Source organism: Culicoides brevitarsis, chromosome 1, assembly GCF_036172545.1.
Source record: "Culicoides brevitarsis isolate CSIRO-B50_1 chromosome 1, AGI_CSIRO_Cbre_v1, whole genome shotgun sequence".
Taxonomy (NCBI): domain Eukaryota; kingdom Metazoa; phylum Arthropoda; class Insecta; order Diptera; family Ceratopogonidae; genus Culicoides; species Culicoides brevitarsis.
The window spans coordinates 13,970,476-13,983,183 of NC_087085.1; the positions used below are offsets into that span (position 1 = coordinate 13,970,476).

General features: G+C 30.5%; 1 protein-coding gene across 2 annotated transcripts; it reads right to left on the minus strand.

Moving 5' to 3' along the window:
* Nucleotides 1–5,508: 5,508 nt before the first annotated feature.
* Nucleotides 5,509–8,038, minus strand: LOC134837115 (uncharacterized). Of its 2 annotated transcripts, none has more exons than XM_063852439.1 (2): nucleotides 7,422–8,038; nucleotides 5,509–6,753 (listed from the first exon to the last, which is right to left on the minus strand). In XM_063852439.1, the coding sequence occupies exons 1-2, from the start codon at nucleotides 7,921–7,923 to the stop codon at nucleotides 6,554–6,556; spliced, it is 702 nt and encodes a 233-aa protein (XP_063708509.1). In that variant the 5' UTR covers nucleotides 7,924–8,038; the 3' UTR covers nucleotides 5,509–6,553. The 2 variants fall into 2 exon arrangements, with proteins under 2 accessions (XP_063708509.1, XP_063708510.1); XM_063852440.1 differs by lacking the exon at nucleotides 5,509–6,753 and adding an exon at nucleotides 6,760–7,186.
* Between the last annotated feature and the right edge of the window lie 4,670 nt (nucleotides 8,039–12,708).

The following is a 12,708-nucleotide window of genomic DNA, read 5'->3' on the forward strand; positions in this document are numbered from 1 at the left end:
AAAGACAGGAAAATCTGTTTTTCGTCGTTTGATGTTCGAATTTCTTTGAAATCAGCGAAATTTATGCACATGTTCAATCCTTTACGTCACTTGCAAATCTCGCGCGTTTTTTTTTTTTGTCAAAGCCTACCAAGTTTTGTTTGTGTCAAACTGTTTCCTCTTTCATGTCAGAAACATCAAAGGATGTTTGTGGGCGAATGCGGAACAGCGTCAACGACAGCATCAACGTGACATTGTTCATTTTTTAAAAAATGCCATTAGCTTTAATTAGCTTCGTTTTTACCTTTATTTCGGAATCTGTCTGCCCGTGACACGTTCATGGTCAACGAATTTGGTCATCGTCGAACAAATAAAATGTTTCCGAGAATTTCATTCTATGAATAGTTTTTTGAGATGCGGGGACATTAAATTTGCGCAATGACTGGAAAGGACCTTTCCAGACGAAAAATCAGACAAAGTTGACGAATTTTAAAGAAATTACAAACGAAATGATGCTCGTTTTTTTTTCGTGCTTCTCGCTCCCATGAACAAAAATTCTCGCAATTTTTTGTGCATGACTTGCAAAGTAATTCCACGGCAATCTCATTTATTTAATGAGCAAGCAAGTTTCTTAAAAAGCAACAAGATTTTTCGGTATTCTTGTTGAATGTTAATGAATGTGTCGGTTTTACCAGCAATGACGGAGGAAGTTGAGGAAGAACAAAGAAAACCGCAGATCGCATTCTTACCCATCCGTTATTTGAAATCTTTGACAGTAACTGGACATGATTCGAAGATATTAAAATTCCGATTCAACCATTGACGTTTATTTATTTGTCTGTCTGCTTTCCATTTTGTTATGTGACAAAACGATGTTCCGTGATGAGAATCCTTCGGTCAACTCGACATCGTTTCTGGTTGAGTGAACATTTCAATAAGGGAATGTGATTAGAAATTCTCGGGGAACGCTTGACAAACAGACGAAAGATACCATCATGATATTTTAATCCAATCGGAATAAATGAGAAAATCATTTTCTCTGCTCTTATGCACATTAGATGCCAACAGTCGTAAAACTTTTTTCTTTTTGTATTTTTAGCTTGTATGTACTTTGATTTATTCATTTGTTGCAGCTGCAGAGGAAACTTTTATTTTATTTCGTAAAAACTTTTGTTTAACTTTGCTTTGAGCAAATATTAACGTCTATGTTTGCATATTTGCATCGCAGCTTTCGCAAACTTTCGCAAAAAAGATCCACACAGAATGATCGAGAGTCATAAATCATCAAACGGATTGTCTGGCGAAATGTTGGAGAGGAAAACTTTATTGGCACTACTTTGTACTGCGACGAGGACGGCGATGGCTAACACTGCAGAGAAATACATACATAAATTCAAAGTAAGTATAAAAGTAAATTGTAAATAAATTTGATTTATGTTTTATTTGATGAATCACTGCACAAGAGAGAAACAAAGAGATGCACGGATAAAAGAATGAAATTGAAGGCAGATTGTTTGGTTTCTAGCAATTTTCTTAATTTATTAGTATTGTTTGGTCTGTGTGATGAATTCAATATTGCCTTTTCACAATTACTCTCATCAATTGTAAAATTGCATTTGTCTGAAACAGATAAATGTTAACAGGTATTGAATAGATCTCGTTGGTTCAGAACAAATTGAATTCAAAGTAATTCATTTGTAATGAATTGGTGAAATATTTATGGTTTGAAATTTAATTGAAAATTTTATTGGAAAATAAATAATACTTATCTTTTCTTTAGACTTTGAATGGCTCGAACCATAATCTTGAAGAGCTTTTCGTACCATGTCCCGTAGTCAAGAGTCATAAGATTATCAAACGGATGACCTTTCAATGGAAAGTTCAAAATGAACTAAACTGAACCTCTGATAGGTAAATATTTTATTATTATTTATTCTTTTCTTTTTCTTAAAACTACCTTTCAGCATTTGCTGTTTTCGGTAGTAGAAAACATTAATTAGGATAACAATTCAGAGTTTTGACTAATTCTAATACTTAAAGCTATCTTAACTTAAGGGACATAGGGACAGATCAGTACACGTTGGTCAATATTTTTGTTAGTTCAGTTTTAAAGTACACAACGTTTTCAGGTCGACGAACATTCACAGGGAGTTCATTGTAAAAGTTCAAGCCCTCGTGAAAGATGCTATTCCGCGAGTAGTTTGTCCTGGATAGCGTGATTTGTAGTTTAGATCTTCGCCGGGTGTCATGGCTGTGTCGTTCACTTGATATACAGATCAAAAGAAATTCCATCACAAATAAAACTGACTCTACAAATGTATGATTGGAACACATATTGACTACTGCAGCACTATTCTATTTTTAAACAAAAAGGATAAAATTGAAACATTACAAAAAATACAGAATAAGGACCTTAAAATTGTAACATAAGGCAACAGGTTCAGTAGGATAACTGACATTCTAGAGTCTAGACCAAACACAGCTTCTTAGAATATGGTTTAACGTTGAGACTCGAAATCATGAAAAACTTTTCTGACTCCAATCGTGCTCAAAATTTACTGAGATCTTTTAGAAACCCTTTGGAACCCTTGGCTTGACATGACAGGTAAAAACTTAAGACCAATTCCCCAGCGTTTACGAAGAAGGCTTACGATTTCACAGTACAATAAGACTCTTTAAGTATTTTCTGATGATTCATCAAATAGTATACCAAAATTTGTTCATAAGCTATTGAACAGAAGAAAGGTATATAACATTTTCTTGCCAAAGTTACGCTTGAAAATTCCATAAATTTCTTCATAATATCATGTATCTGCAAATAATCGCAAATCTCATTCCAAGCGATAAATTCTCTTGATTCTCGCCATTCCACCTATGTCAATTAATACAAACATTTAACAGATGGTAGACCATCATTACCCTTATTTGCTCTTAATTAAAGTGGTTTTCCATCAGCAAGCACAATATCGACACGTTCCTAGAAGCAAAATAACGCTTTTAACAGCAATCTGTAAGTTCAACGAGCAAAACAACTAAATTAACGCCGTGACTTACCGTGATTCCCCGTTACATTTGGCTAAACTTTACCTCGATAAAATTTTCCTCAAAACATCAAAACGCCACCCAACTCACTAATTTTTTGGCATGGCAAACGTGACTTGACTCGCATAATCAATTTATTAATGCGCGTCTAAGCAAACAATGTAACAATATATCTTCGGGTGCCGCAATATCATCAACCGAGGAGATGCGAGAAAATATTTGATCCATGAAAATTGTTTTAATAGATAGAATGTTTTAATATTCACTTGCAGACAATCGTCCCGTCAGATATTATGCAATAATGTTGCCGGATGATGATGGAGAATAATATTGATACAAGTTGATTGATTTCGTACGAATTTATTGATGAACAAGATTTAATTAAAAATTATTGTTGTTTTGCTCGAGGATATCTTTTGTTCTTGGGAACTTTGATACAATCAATGCCACATTGTTGACAAAATTTCCATTCAAAATCAATCAAGAGCCTTTTTTGAGGAAACAATAATGAGAAATTGTGGTATCTACGGACAACTTTTAATTATTAAACATTTTTTATTGTTTTTGTTTGGCAAAATTGGTTCTTCGAAAAACCACAAAAAAGGTGACAACGAAACTAACTAAATAAATAAACAAGGGTTTCTATTCAAATTTATCACCTCAAAAAACTTTGAAACTCACCCTTCCACAAACTTGGAAATTAATTATAAAATTTCTAATCACTTTGGTAAACGTTTTTTTGTCCTTAGGGCTCTGACTATGGTGTGCTATGTGTCGAATAAGTAAACGAAGAGTTTAAATGAATATTTACGATGTGAGTTGATAAGCATTCAGGCTAATTTACAGTAACATAGAATTGGTACTGCTATCGATAGTTGTTGTTTGTTTATTTTATTTATTTTTTGTAAAAAAAAGTATATAAAATAACATCTCCTGGCGTTTTATGATGACAAGTTTGCAATAAAATTGCACTATTTTTTTCCTTGTCGGTTTATCTCTTCCTCTCTACGGGATTTGAAAGTTTGATATACCACTTAGCCTCAATTTACGATAGTTTTGTATATAACTTCTGATAATACGAACAGAAATGGGAGTAGACCAATTACATTATCTATTTCCATGTCCAGTTTATCCATGACATTCGAAGGAAGAAAATTTACAGAAAAGTTGGATATATTTAAGGTATCTTGTCGCACATTAGCCACACATAAATGACCACACACAAACTTTTTCTAAATTATTCCTAGAGAAAAATTAATTAACAAAACAATAAAATCCAACAACAAGGTCCCCAAACCACCGCCAAAACTTTTCCAGGACACCACACGAAACAAATAAAGTAATGGATTGAAGGCGTCATTTACCGTGCCCCATGTACAACGGAAAACTTTTTCTTTTATAACACAATTAATAATTTGTCTAGCACTTGCCTATTTTTCCGTGTATGAACAAAGCGTCTATTTTGTAAAGACGTTGAATATCCAGTCTGTCATAAAAATTGTCGGGCGACCTACAATAATTATGAAAATGTTATGTTAAACTTGTTCAAAGTTTTAGCGCTACACGAGCGGCACTAACGATAATCAAAATGGTAGTTGAACATTTTTGTGGTTTTTCAATACTTTCAGCGGATAATTTCTCATTAAAATTCTATTAATGAAAAGTTTGTTTCCCCCAATTTTATTGTACTTCCTTGATTGTTTTTTTTCGGCTATGGAATCAATCATAAATAAACACTTGAAAATTAGAAACAATAAATAATTTGAAAGCATAATTTATTCAGGTAGCTTATCGGATTATGTAAATTCATAGTCCATCTATTATTTAGTGTTACTCGTAGAGCCATGTGTTAAAAAGGAAGACAAGTAAAATGGAAAACTTTTCATCTTTCAGCTCGTAGCAATTTCTCTTTCTCAACTACTTATTACAGTTTACTTGGAAAGTTTAAAAGATCATCCTTTGTCTTATTTAACTGCATAATCATATTAAATGTTTATTTACATGAAATTCTGAATAAGTTACACGTTAGCAAACAGTCCTCAACAATCAGAGTCGGATCTAATAGTAAAAGTTTAAACGTATTTTGCCTAAAATACATAATGTTGAGGTAAGTAAAACAAAAACTGTATCAGAAAGTTTTCAAGTGTTTTATATAAATAACAGACTTTACCTTTCCATCGTTTGTCTTTGTACTTTTCATGCATTGTCAAAAGTTTTTTGCTTGGAGTGATATAGCATGGTTATTGTTGCATTATATCCAATTTTAACTTGTTTAAAAAGTAAATCATGAACTCAATTTTATTTGTGAATAAAATTTTTTGATAAAGGTGCAAATAATCCTTGAATAAACAACAACAGCATATCTTGTGTATTTTAAGCGGTTCAAACTTTATCATTTGCTTCATAGATGTCGCTGCAATCGCTAAAAATATTTCGTCAATATTGAAGGGGAGAAAAAGGAATTCAGGTCAATTAAAATGAAATTCATAAATTTATCATCTTTATTGTGAAACAAAGTTATATTACATAGTATCAATTAGCCTATATTTCTTTTAATTAATTTAACATTATTCAATATAAAATTCTTCTCTTTTTTGTTTGATAAAATTTTTGCTAAATATTCCTTCCAAAATTTCCTCTTTTAAAAAATTTGTTTAAAAATTTTATCCAATTTTTATCAGTCCAAATTTTAAATACATTTTTACTCATCATGGTATGTGTGAAGTCATGATATCTTTTTAAAAATTTATAACGTATATAAATTGATGATGATCGTTCCTCCTACACTACACTCAGTTTTCCATGTCTCAAAGTAGTATTTTAAGGTGATGACTTAACAAAAAAAGGTCTTGTAAAACGATGAGACTCAGGTAATAAATTTTTTAGGTTTATCCGGAAAATTTTCCATAAAATAAGTAAAGGATTAGGGTTAAATTAATCTGTTGTTTTAACAATATATTGCATTTTTCTTAGTCGTATCTTGTTAAGTAAACACAATGTTGTTACAAACAGACTTAGTAATGTATACTATATACAATATACGACCGTTTCAGGTATTCTATAGAAATAAATTATCATGTTGTTTGTGTTTGTACTTTAAAAAAACGTTGAATTTGATTTTTAAATAACCGCCATACATTGTTTTGTATGGATGTGTAGCAAGAAAAAAATCGTTCATAAAAATGTTCGAAGATTAAAAGAACTTTGGAGCATTGACCTCAATACAGACTTTTTATGTCAGTTTTTTAAAATGAATTTTGACAACTAAAAAGAGTTTAACTAAATTCTAGGAAAGACATGCTATATCAGATTATAATTTTTTGCATCTATCACTCTCTGTTGTCTATCATTGTAGACTACATAAAACATTTTTACGCGGTATACGTAGAAAACAGACTTATAAGTACATTCAATTAATTGTCACTATAATTTATATAATTAATGTTTGAAAATCACACTTTTTTCTAGTCTATTAGAATTACAGGTCATTATGTTTACAGATTATATTTATGTAGTTTTTTTTATTTGATTGTTAGTCTTCTGATATATCTTGATAGTAAAATAACGCTGAACCGTGTGTGTTATAAAATAAGGATTCCAAGTCATCTGACGACGACGCGTTTCTTGGTTTCATTTTAAAGCTATTAGGACTTGAACTGATGTTGGTACGGTGGTAATTTACATGATTTGTCTTAAAAATATTAACTGGTTTGTAAAAAAGATTCGTTGTATCTAAAATAAAAAGAGAAGAAAACAAAAATCTAAAAAATTGTCATGTTGCAAAATTATCAGCAGTGTGTCTGTGTGTAAAAAAACTAAACTAAACTTAAAAATTAATCTAACATAAATCAAATAAGTGTTAGTTAAGTAACTGGTTACGGTTAGTGTTATAGATTAAAATCTATGATAATTGTTTAATGCACATTTATGATATTTTCTTCATTTCTCATTTTGTTTTAAGGAACCGAAACGTTGGCAGTTATCCTATCAAAGAATAGTTTCGAGTGCATTTTAGGTACATTTTATATAAAATGAGACATCATGCACCGATTCGAGTCTCGATGAATTGAATAGTGTGTTTGAGGTGATGGCTCGTAAGTTTTAAATGCCGGGCTCTGTTGAACGCCAAATGATTTGGGAGTAGGAGAAATGTCAGTTTGCATTCCTGTAAGACAAGGAAAGTACATGAAGTATTTGTGAATCACAATTTAAAAAGAAAAAAAAGCTCCTCAAAAAAACTTGTCAAAGTTTCGGTCATTTCTGAATAATTCATGTTAGCGGTTATCTAACCATGCATTGAATTATTAAACAGCATTAAAGTGCAAATTGTTGCTACTTGAATACGTATTACTTACAACAAAACAACTAATCACGCAAAAATTATACTAAAAAACACTCACCGTCATTATCATTTATGAATCGCCGTCTCTTGGCTGGCTCATAAAAACCATCGAGTCCCTCGTCCAATCGCTTTCGTTTGTCAACAACAACACAAACCGATTGAAACGGTAATATACCGGTCGCTCCAATTACTTCATCGTCTACACACATAGCATCCGAATCGGTACAACGGTTCTCTGCCTGCTGATTGCTGTCATGCTGAGTGCCATCATCGAGACTGTGATTATTAGCCGCCGAAAAATTGTTTACATATCCATAATAGCCGTTAGAGCTGAGAATCGGTGCATTTCCCTTGTCCACAGTTGACACAGTTCCAAAATTCGTGCTATTATTGTTGTTTAGATGGGGAATCGTGTGCGAGTTCAATAGATTAAATGTAGCATTTTGTCGATGTAATGCGTTGATATGATTGTGGTGGTGCTCATTTTTATAGAAAGTCGTTTGTGTCGCTGATTCCGAATCTAATGGCAGGAATTCCATGTTGCAATTAGTTAACACCATCTCTAGCACTGTTATAATCACGTATTTTCTACAAATTCAGACTTTATTTATAGCAATTAGGGCACAAATGTCAATTATATGCGAAGCAATAAAAATCTAATAGCAACCAACTTCGTCAAACTCTGTATGTGAACTAACGATGACCGAATGCGTTGTAAATGCCGAAAGTCCCGCAGCGTAAAGCGTCTCAACTGTCATTCCCAATGCACATTTTGCTTTTTAAAATTTGACAGTTGAAAGTTTGGGAGCTTTTTTCATTAGATTTTTTTATAGAAGAAAATCTTTTGAAATTGAATTATTTTTATCAAAAATGATTTTCCATAAAATTTAGAACTAATATATCAGTTTTAGAGCTTAGTTCCATTAAAAGAGTTAAATTTAAACCAAAATTATAAAAATTATTGAAAACTTTTTGAAAGCTTTTGGCCCTCTAGTTTTCAATAGTTGAAGTTAACTTTTGGTAAATTTGAAGTTCGTTAATATTTTTTGCTGTTTATTGAAATTTGATTATTTTTGAATCATACAGCTGAAAATTAAAAATAATTTACAAAAAAAAGCTTAAAAATTATTTAAAAATTTCAAAAAATAATAAAATGAAAGTTTTTTCTTACCTTAGATCCAATTTCTTGCTAAAGTAAGTCAATTCAGCGAACAATTACGCCACAAGACCTTGATTGACATCCGTTAAATAACTAACCGGACATACAGCTCTAAAATCGATCTTCAACGCCTACCATTCACACACACTTCCACTCTTCTTGTGGTCTGCTTTCTTATCCCATACAATGCAATGTGCAATAAAAATGTAACATTTTACAAAAAAAAAATCTCAAATTGCATCCTTTTTCTCATACTCGGTTGTCTCAAAATTGGACAAAATTTATGTCTTTTCCGAAAAAAAAACTAAAGATAAAGTAAACTTTTTAAATGATGTGCATCTCCATCCAACTCATTCCTTTTGTCTGGAACACAAAAAATTTCAAGTAAAATGCTGTAATACATTATTATTAGGGTCATTAAAAAACTTTTGGTCATTTCAACCCCTATGATGATGTCCTGCAGTCAAATATGTACCAAATAATGCATTTTTATAATTTGTATTGTCCGTTAGCCCTTTCATGATGCAGCATTGTTATCTAACTTTTGTAAGTATACTGTTGTGTGTGACGCTCAGCTTGCACATTTTCTGGTAATTTTTAACTGATTTTGGTGCATCTTCGATCGTCTAATGATCAAGTGATAATAGAAAGTGAAACTTAATGATTTTTCTGGCAAAAAGAGTTTTATTAGTCATCCTACTCTTCTTCAATAATCTTTTTAAGAAAGACAATTAATTTTGTGCTTAACAATCTTTCGACACAAATACAAAAAAAGTGCGATTAGACACTTTTACAGAAAATTTCAAGTATTGCTCCAGATTTTCGTTCGAAAAGAAAGACACGATGATTAATGAAAAAGATGAGTTAAGATGGTTTCATGTTGCTTTTTCAATCGATTCTATTCTTAGCTTAAGAATCTTAGCAATTCAATACTTTTTTTGTCGTTCTCGTTCGTAATTAATGACTTGGCGACACTTTGAAAGATATCGAAGGGGAAGCAGCAACTTTTTAATCACTTTAATACACTTTCATGAAAAAATTCTTAAAATGTTACCTGAAACTTATCACAATAAGTCATCGTGTCGATAAAAATAAAATAGAAGAAAAAAAACTAAAATCTTCCCACACCCCGATATTTCTTGCAAAATCATTATTTATTGTTGCGATATGTGATACACATGTAAAGGTTTAACTTTTTGTTCAACAATAAAAGACAATATTTTATTTATTCTATCTGTCGTATCTTCCTTTATGATCTCTGCGATTTTTTTTTATTATTTATTTTTCTTCACCAAAAATCCAACAAAGCAGCAGAAAAATTATGAGTTTTAATCCATTGTGCGAGAAAATTAATTGTTTCACAGTACTTCGTAATAAAAGTCTCTCGAGTCGAGGTGCTTCCAGTTTTTCTATTGTCCAAAAAGTTTTTTTTTTAAAAATATATAGCAAAAAATAATAAATTGCAACATCAAGTATATCGAGCAAGAGATCGGACAAAGATGACTTTGCATTTATTGATTTAACACGCTGCTTGAAGAAAAGAAGATCGTACCTGCTCGTATCAAAGAACAAAGTTTTGTTTGTCATAAATTGTCATCATTTTTCAAAAAATAGACAATAACCATTTTTGCACAATTTCGAACATTTGGACAATGGGAATGGTAGCACTCTGACGTAGGTCCATTGCTCGAAAAAAAAAATCGTCGAAATTTTTTATTTTTTTTTTATTTTCACTTCGAAAGATGGATTGATAAGACGTTGACTAAGATGTTTATAATAACAAAACAATAACAAATCACCTTTCTAACTGTGGTTTTATAAACATCGCAGAGAGAGAGAGAGAAATGTTCCTTGTTGTGAGGTAAGTAATCTATTACAAAAGTTGTGACATTTTTCTAAACCAAACAATTCATAATTGTCACGACGACGACGACGACGACGCTACATAGCCTTTACTTTTATTTTCGTTGGTTGGGTGATGATCTTCTTAGAAGAGATGTAACAGGCTAGATTATCTCGTTGTTAAAGGAATCATCATCATTCAGTAGCTGTGTAAGTAGAAACGGCGCCCGAAATGTATCAAAAAAATATTTTTCCTTCATCCATCTCTGATTTCTCTGCTGCTTACATTTTTTATTACATTTTCATAAATCCATAGTTTTTTTTCTCGTTCGTCATATCCCACTCAGACATAAAAAAAGGAAAAATATAAATAGATAAAAGTGTCATCTCTCAATATTGCCAAGCAGTAGGTACATTTCAATCCATTATTTTGTTTGACATGTCTTTCTTTTGTCTTTTATCCTTTTTCGTCGCTTTTTTTTTGTCATGTATCTATCAAAGGATAATCTAATGGCTCACCATGCGTGCTTTTCAGAGTATTTCAGTGAAAGTGCTTTTAAGGCGAAAACAAAAAGTGGTAAATTAGATCAACTTTTTGCTTTCATCTTTCGAATTCTAGAAAAAAAAACATCAAATGGCGCCTTTTCCAAATGTCAGACGCTACCAAATTTGCATCATCTGCATTGCGTCCGATGAATTTCTGACCATATTCACGTATAGAAAAAGGTAATTTAACAGCATTATAACCCCTATGTTATTTAACTTTTTCTGTAAAATACGGAATTATGCGTACGTTGCGTAAATGACGCATAAAAGGGTCAGTTTTGTGTCCCCTTTTACTATTTTTATTGTGTTTTGCATCTCGTGTATCGCATCAAAAATGGACGTTATTTATTTTAATCTCGTATCCTTTAATTTTGTACATTTTTATTTCATTTTATTTTTTTCAGGGAAGTTCAAATGTGTCATTTTAGATAAATGCGGATAAATTTATGCAATAATTTTTTGGTATCCCATGAATTTTGTCTCCTACTGAATTGATGATTATCGGGTTACACAAAAATAACAAGAAAACTAACTTTAAAACACACAAAAAATTTCTTTAAGTCCTCTTTGGCAATAAAAATTAAACAAAAAGAATTTTTTCTTTTGCTGGCATCTTCGCAAGACACATAAACGACAATCAGGCAGAGAGTGTGTAATATAATAGTAATGAAGAACAAAAAAATAAAAATAATCTTGCAATTTGACGCTCATTTATATTGTGAAAATGACATTTTCTGTGTATTTTTTCGGGTTTTTATTTTTTTTTAAACAGAATCGAATAGTTTTGTTATAAAAAAAAAAAAATATCTATAAAAAAGGATGGTCGTGCGCTTGGCATTGTCTCGTTAGTTCCTGGAAATGTTCATCTGTTGCATAAAAGTGTTTTGCAGACAATTCTTTTTATTGCTTACGAAAAAATGTGTTAAATAAAAGGGCATCATGGTCATAAATTCAAGAGATAAGTTATCGTTTTAATTGAAGATATGGTCAAAATTTTTTTTTATATTTTTAGTAAATTGTTTTAATATGTTTTTTAGACAAGAGAAACACACAGATGACGTTTCAAGTCTCAAAAGTCTTCAAAAAGTACGAAATTAATCCAATGTGGGACTCCAAATCCCTCACAAGTCGATTTTTAAAAATTTACAAATATAAGACTTCATTTTTTTATTTAATTAATTTTTTTTATTTAATTTTTATTGATTTAATTTTTTTTTTTAAGTTTTTAATCAAAATTCAGAATGCAAATAAATTTATTAATGTTAATTTTATTTTATTTAATTTAATAATTTTCTTATCAAAAAATTAAAATTAAGAAAAAAATTAAAATAAATTTTAAAAAATATTTTAATTAATTTGAATTATTTTATTTAAATCAAAAAAAAAATAAATAATCAATTAAAGAATGAACTTAAAAAAAAAATTAATAATAAATTTATTTAAATTAAATATTGAATTAAAAAACAAAAAATTATTCTTCATTTAATTTAAATAATTAAAAACATATTGGATCTTAAAAAATAAATAGTTTTTTATTGAATTCTAAAATAATAAAAATAAATCTTGAATTCTAAAAAATTATAATGATTTTTTTTTATTTTTTATTTCAAGAAGAAAATATTTTTAATGGTTTTTTTTTTGAGACAACAGAAGCACACAGATGACGTTTCAAGTCTCAAAAGTGCTCAAAAAGTACGAAATTAATCCATAGTGGGACTCCAAATCCCTCACAAGTCGATTTTTCGTCCAAAAATGAGATTATCATGTGTTTTCTTTATTTTACTTTCCTTACAGCATC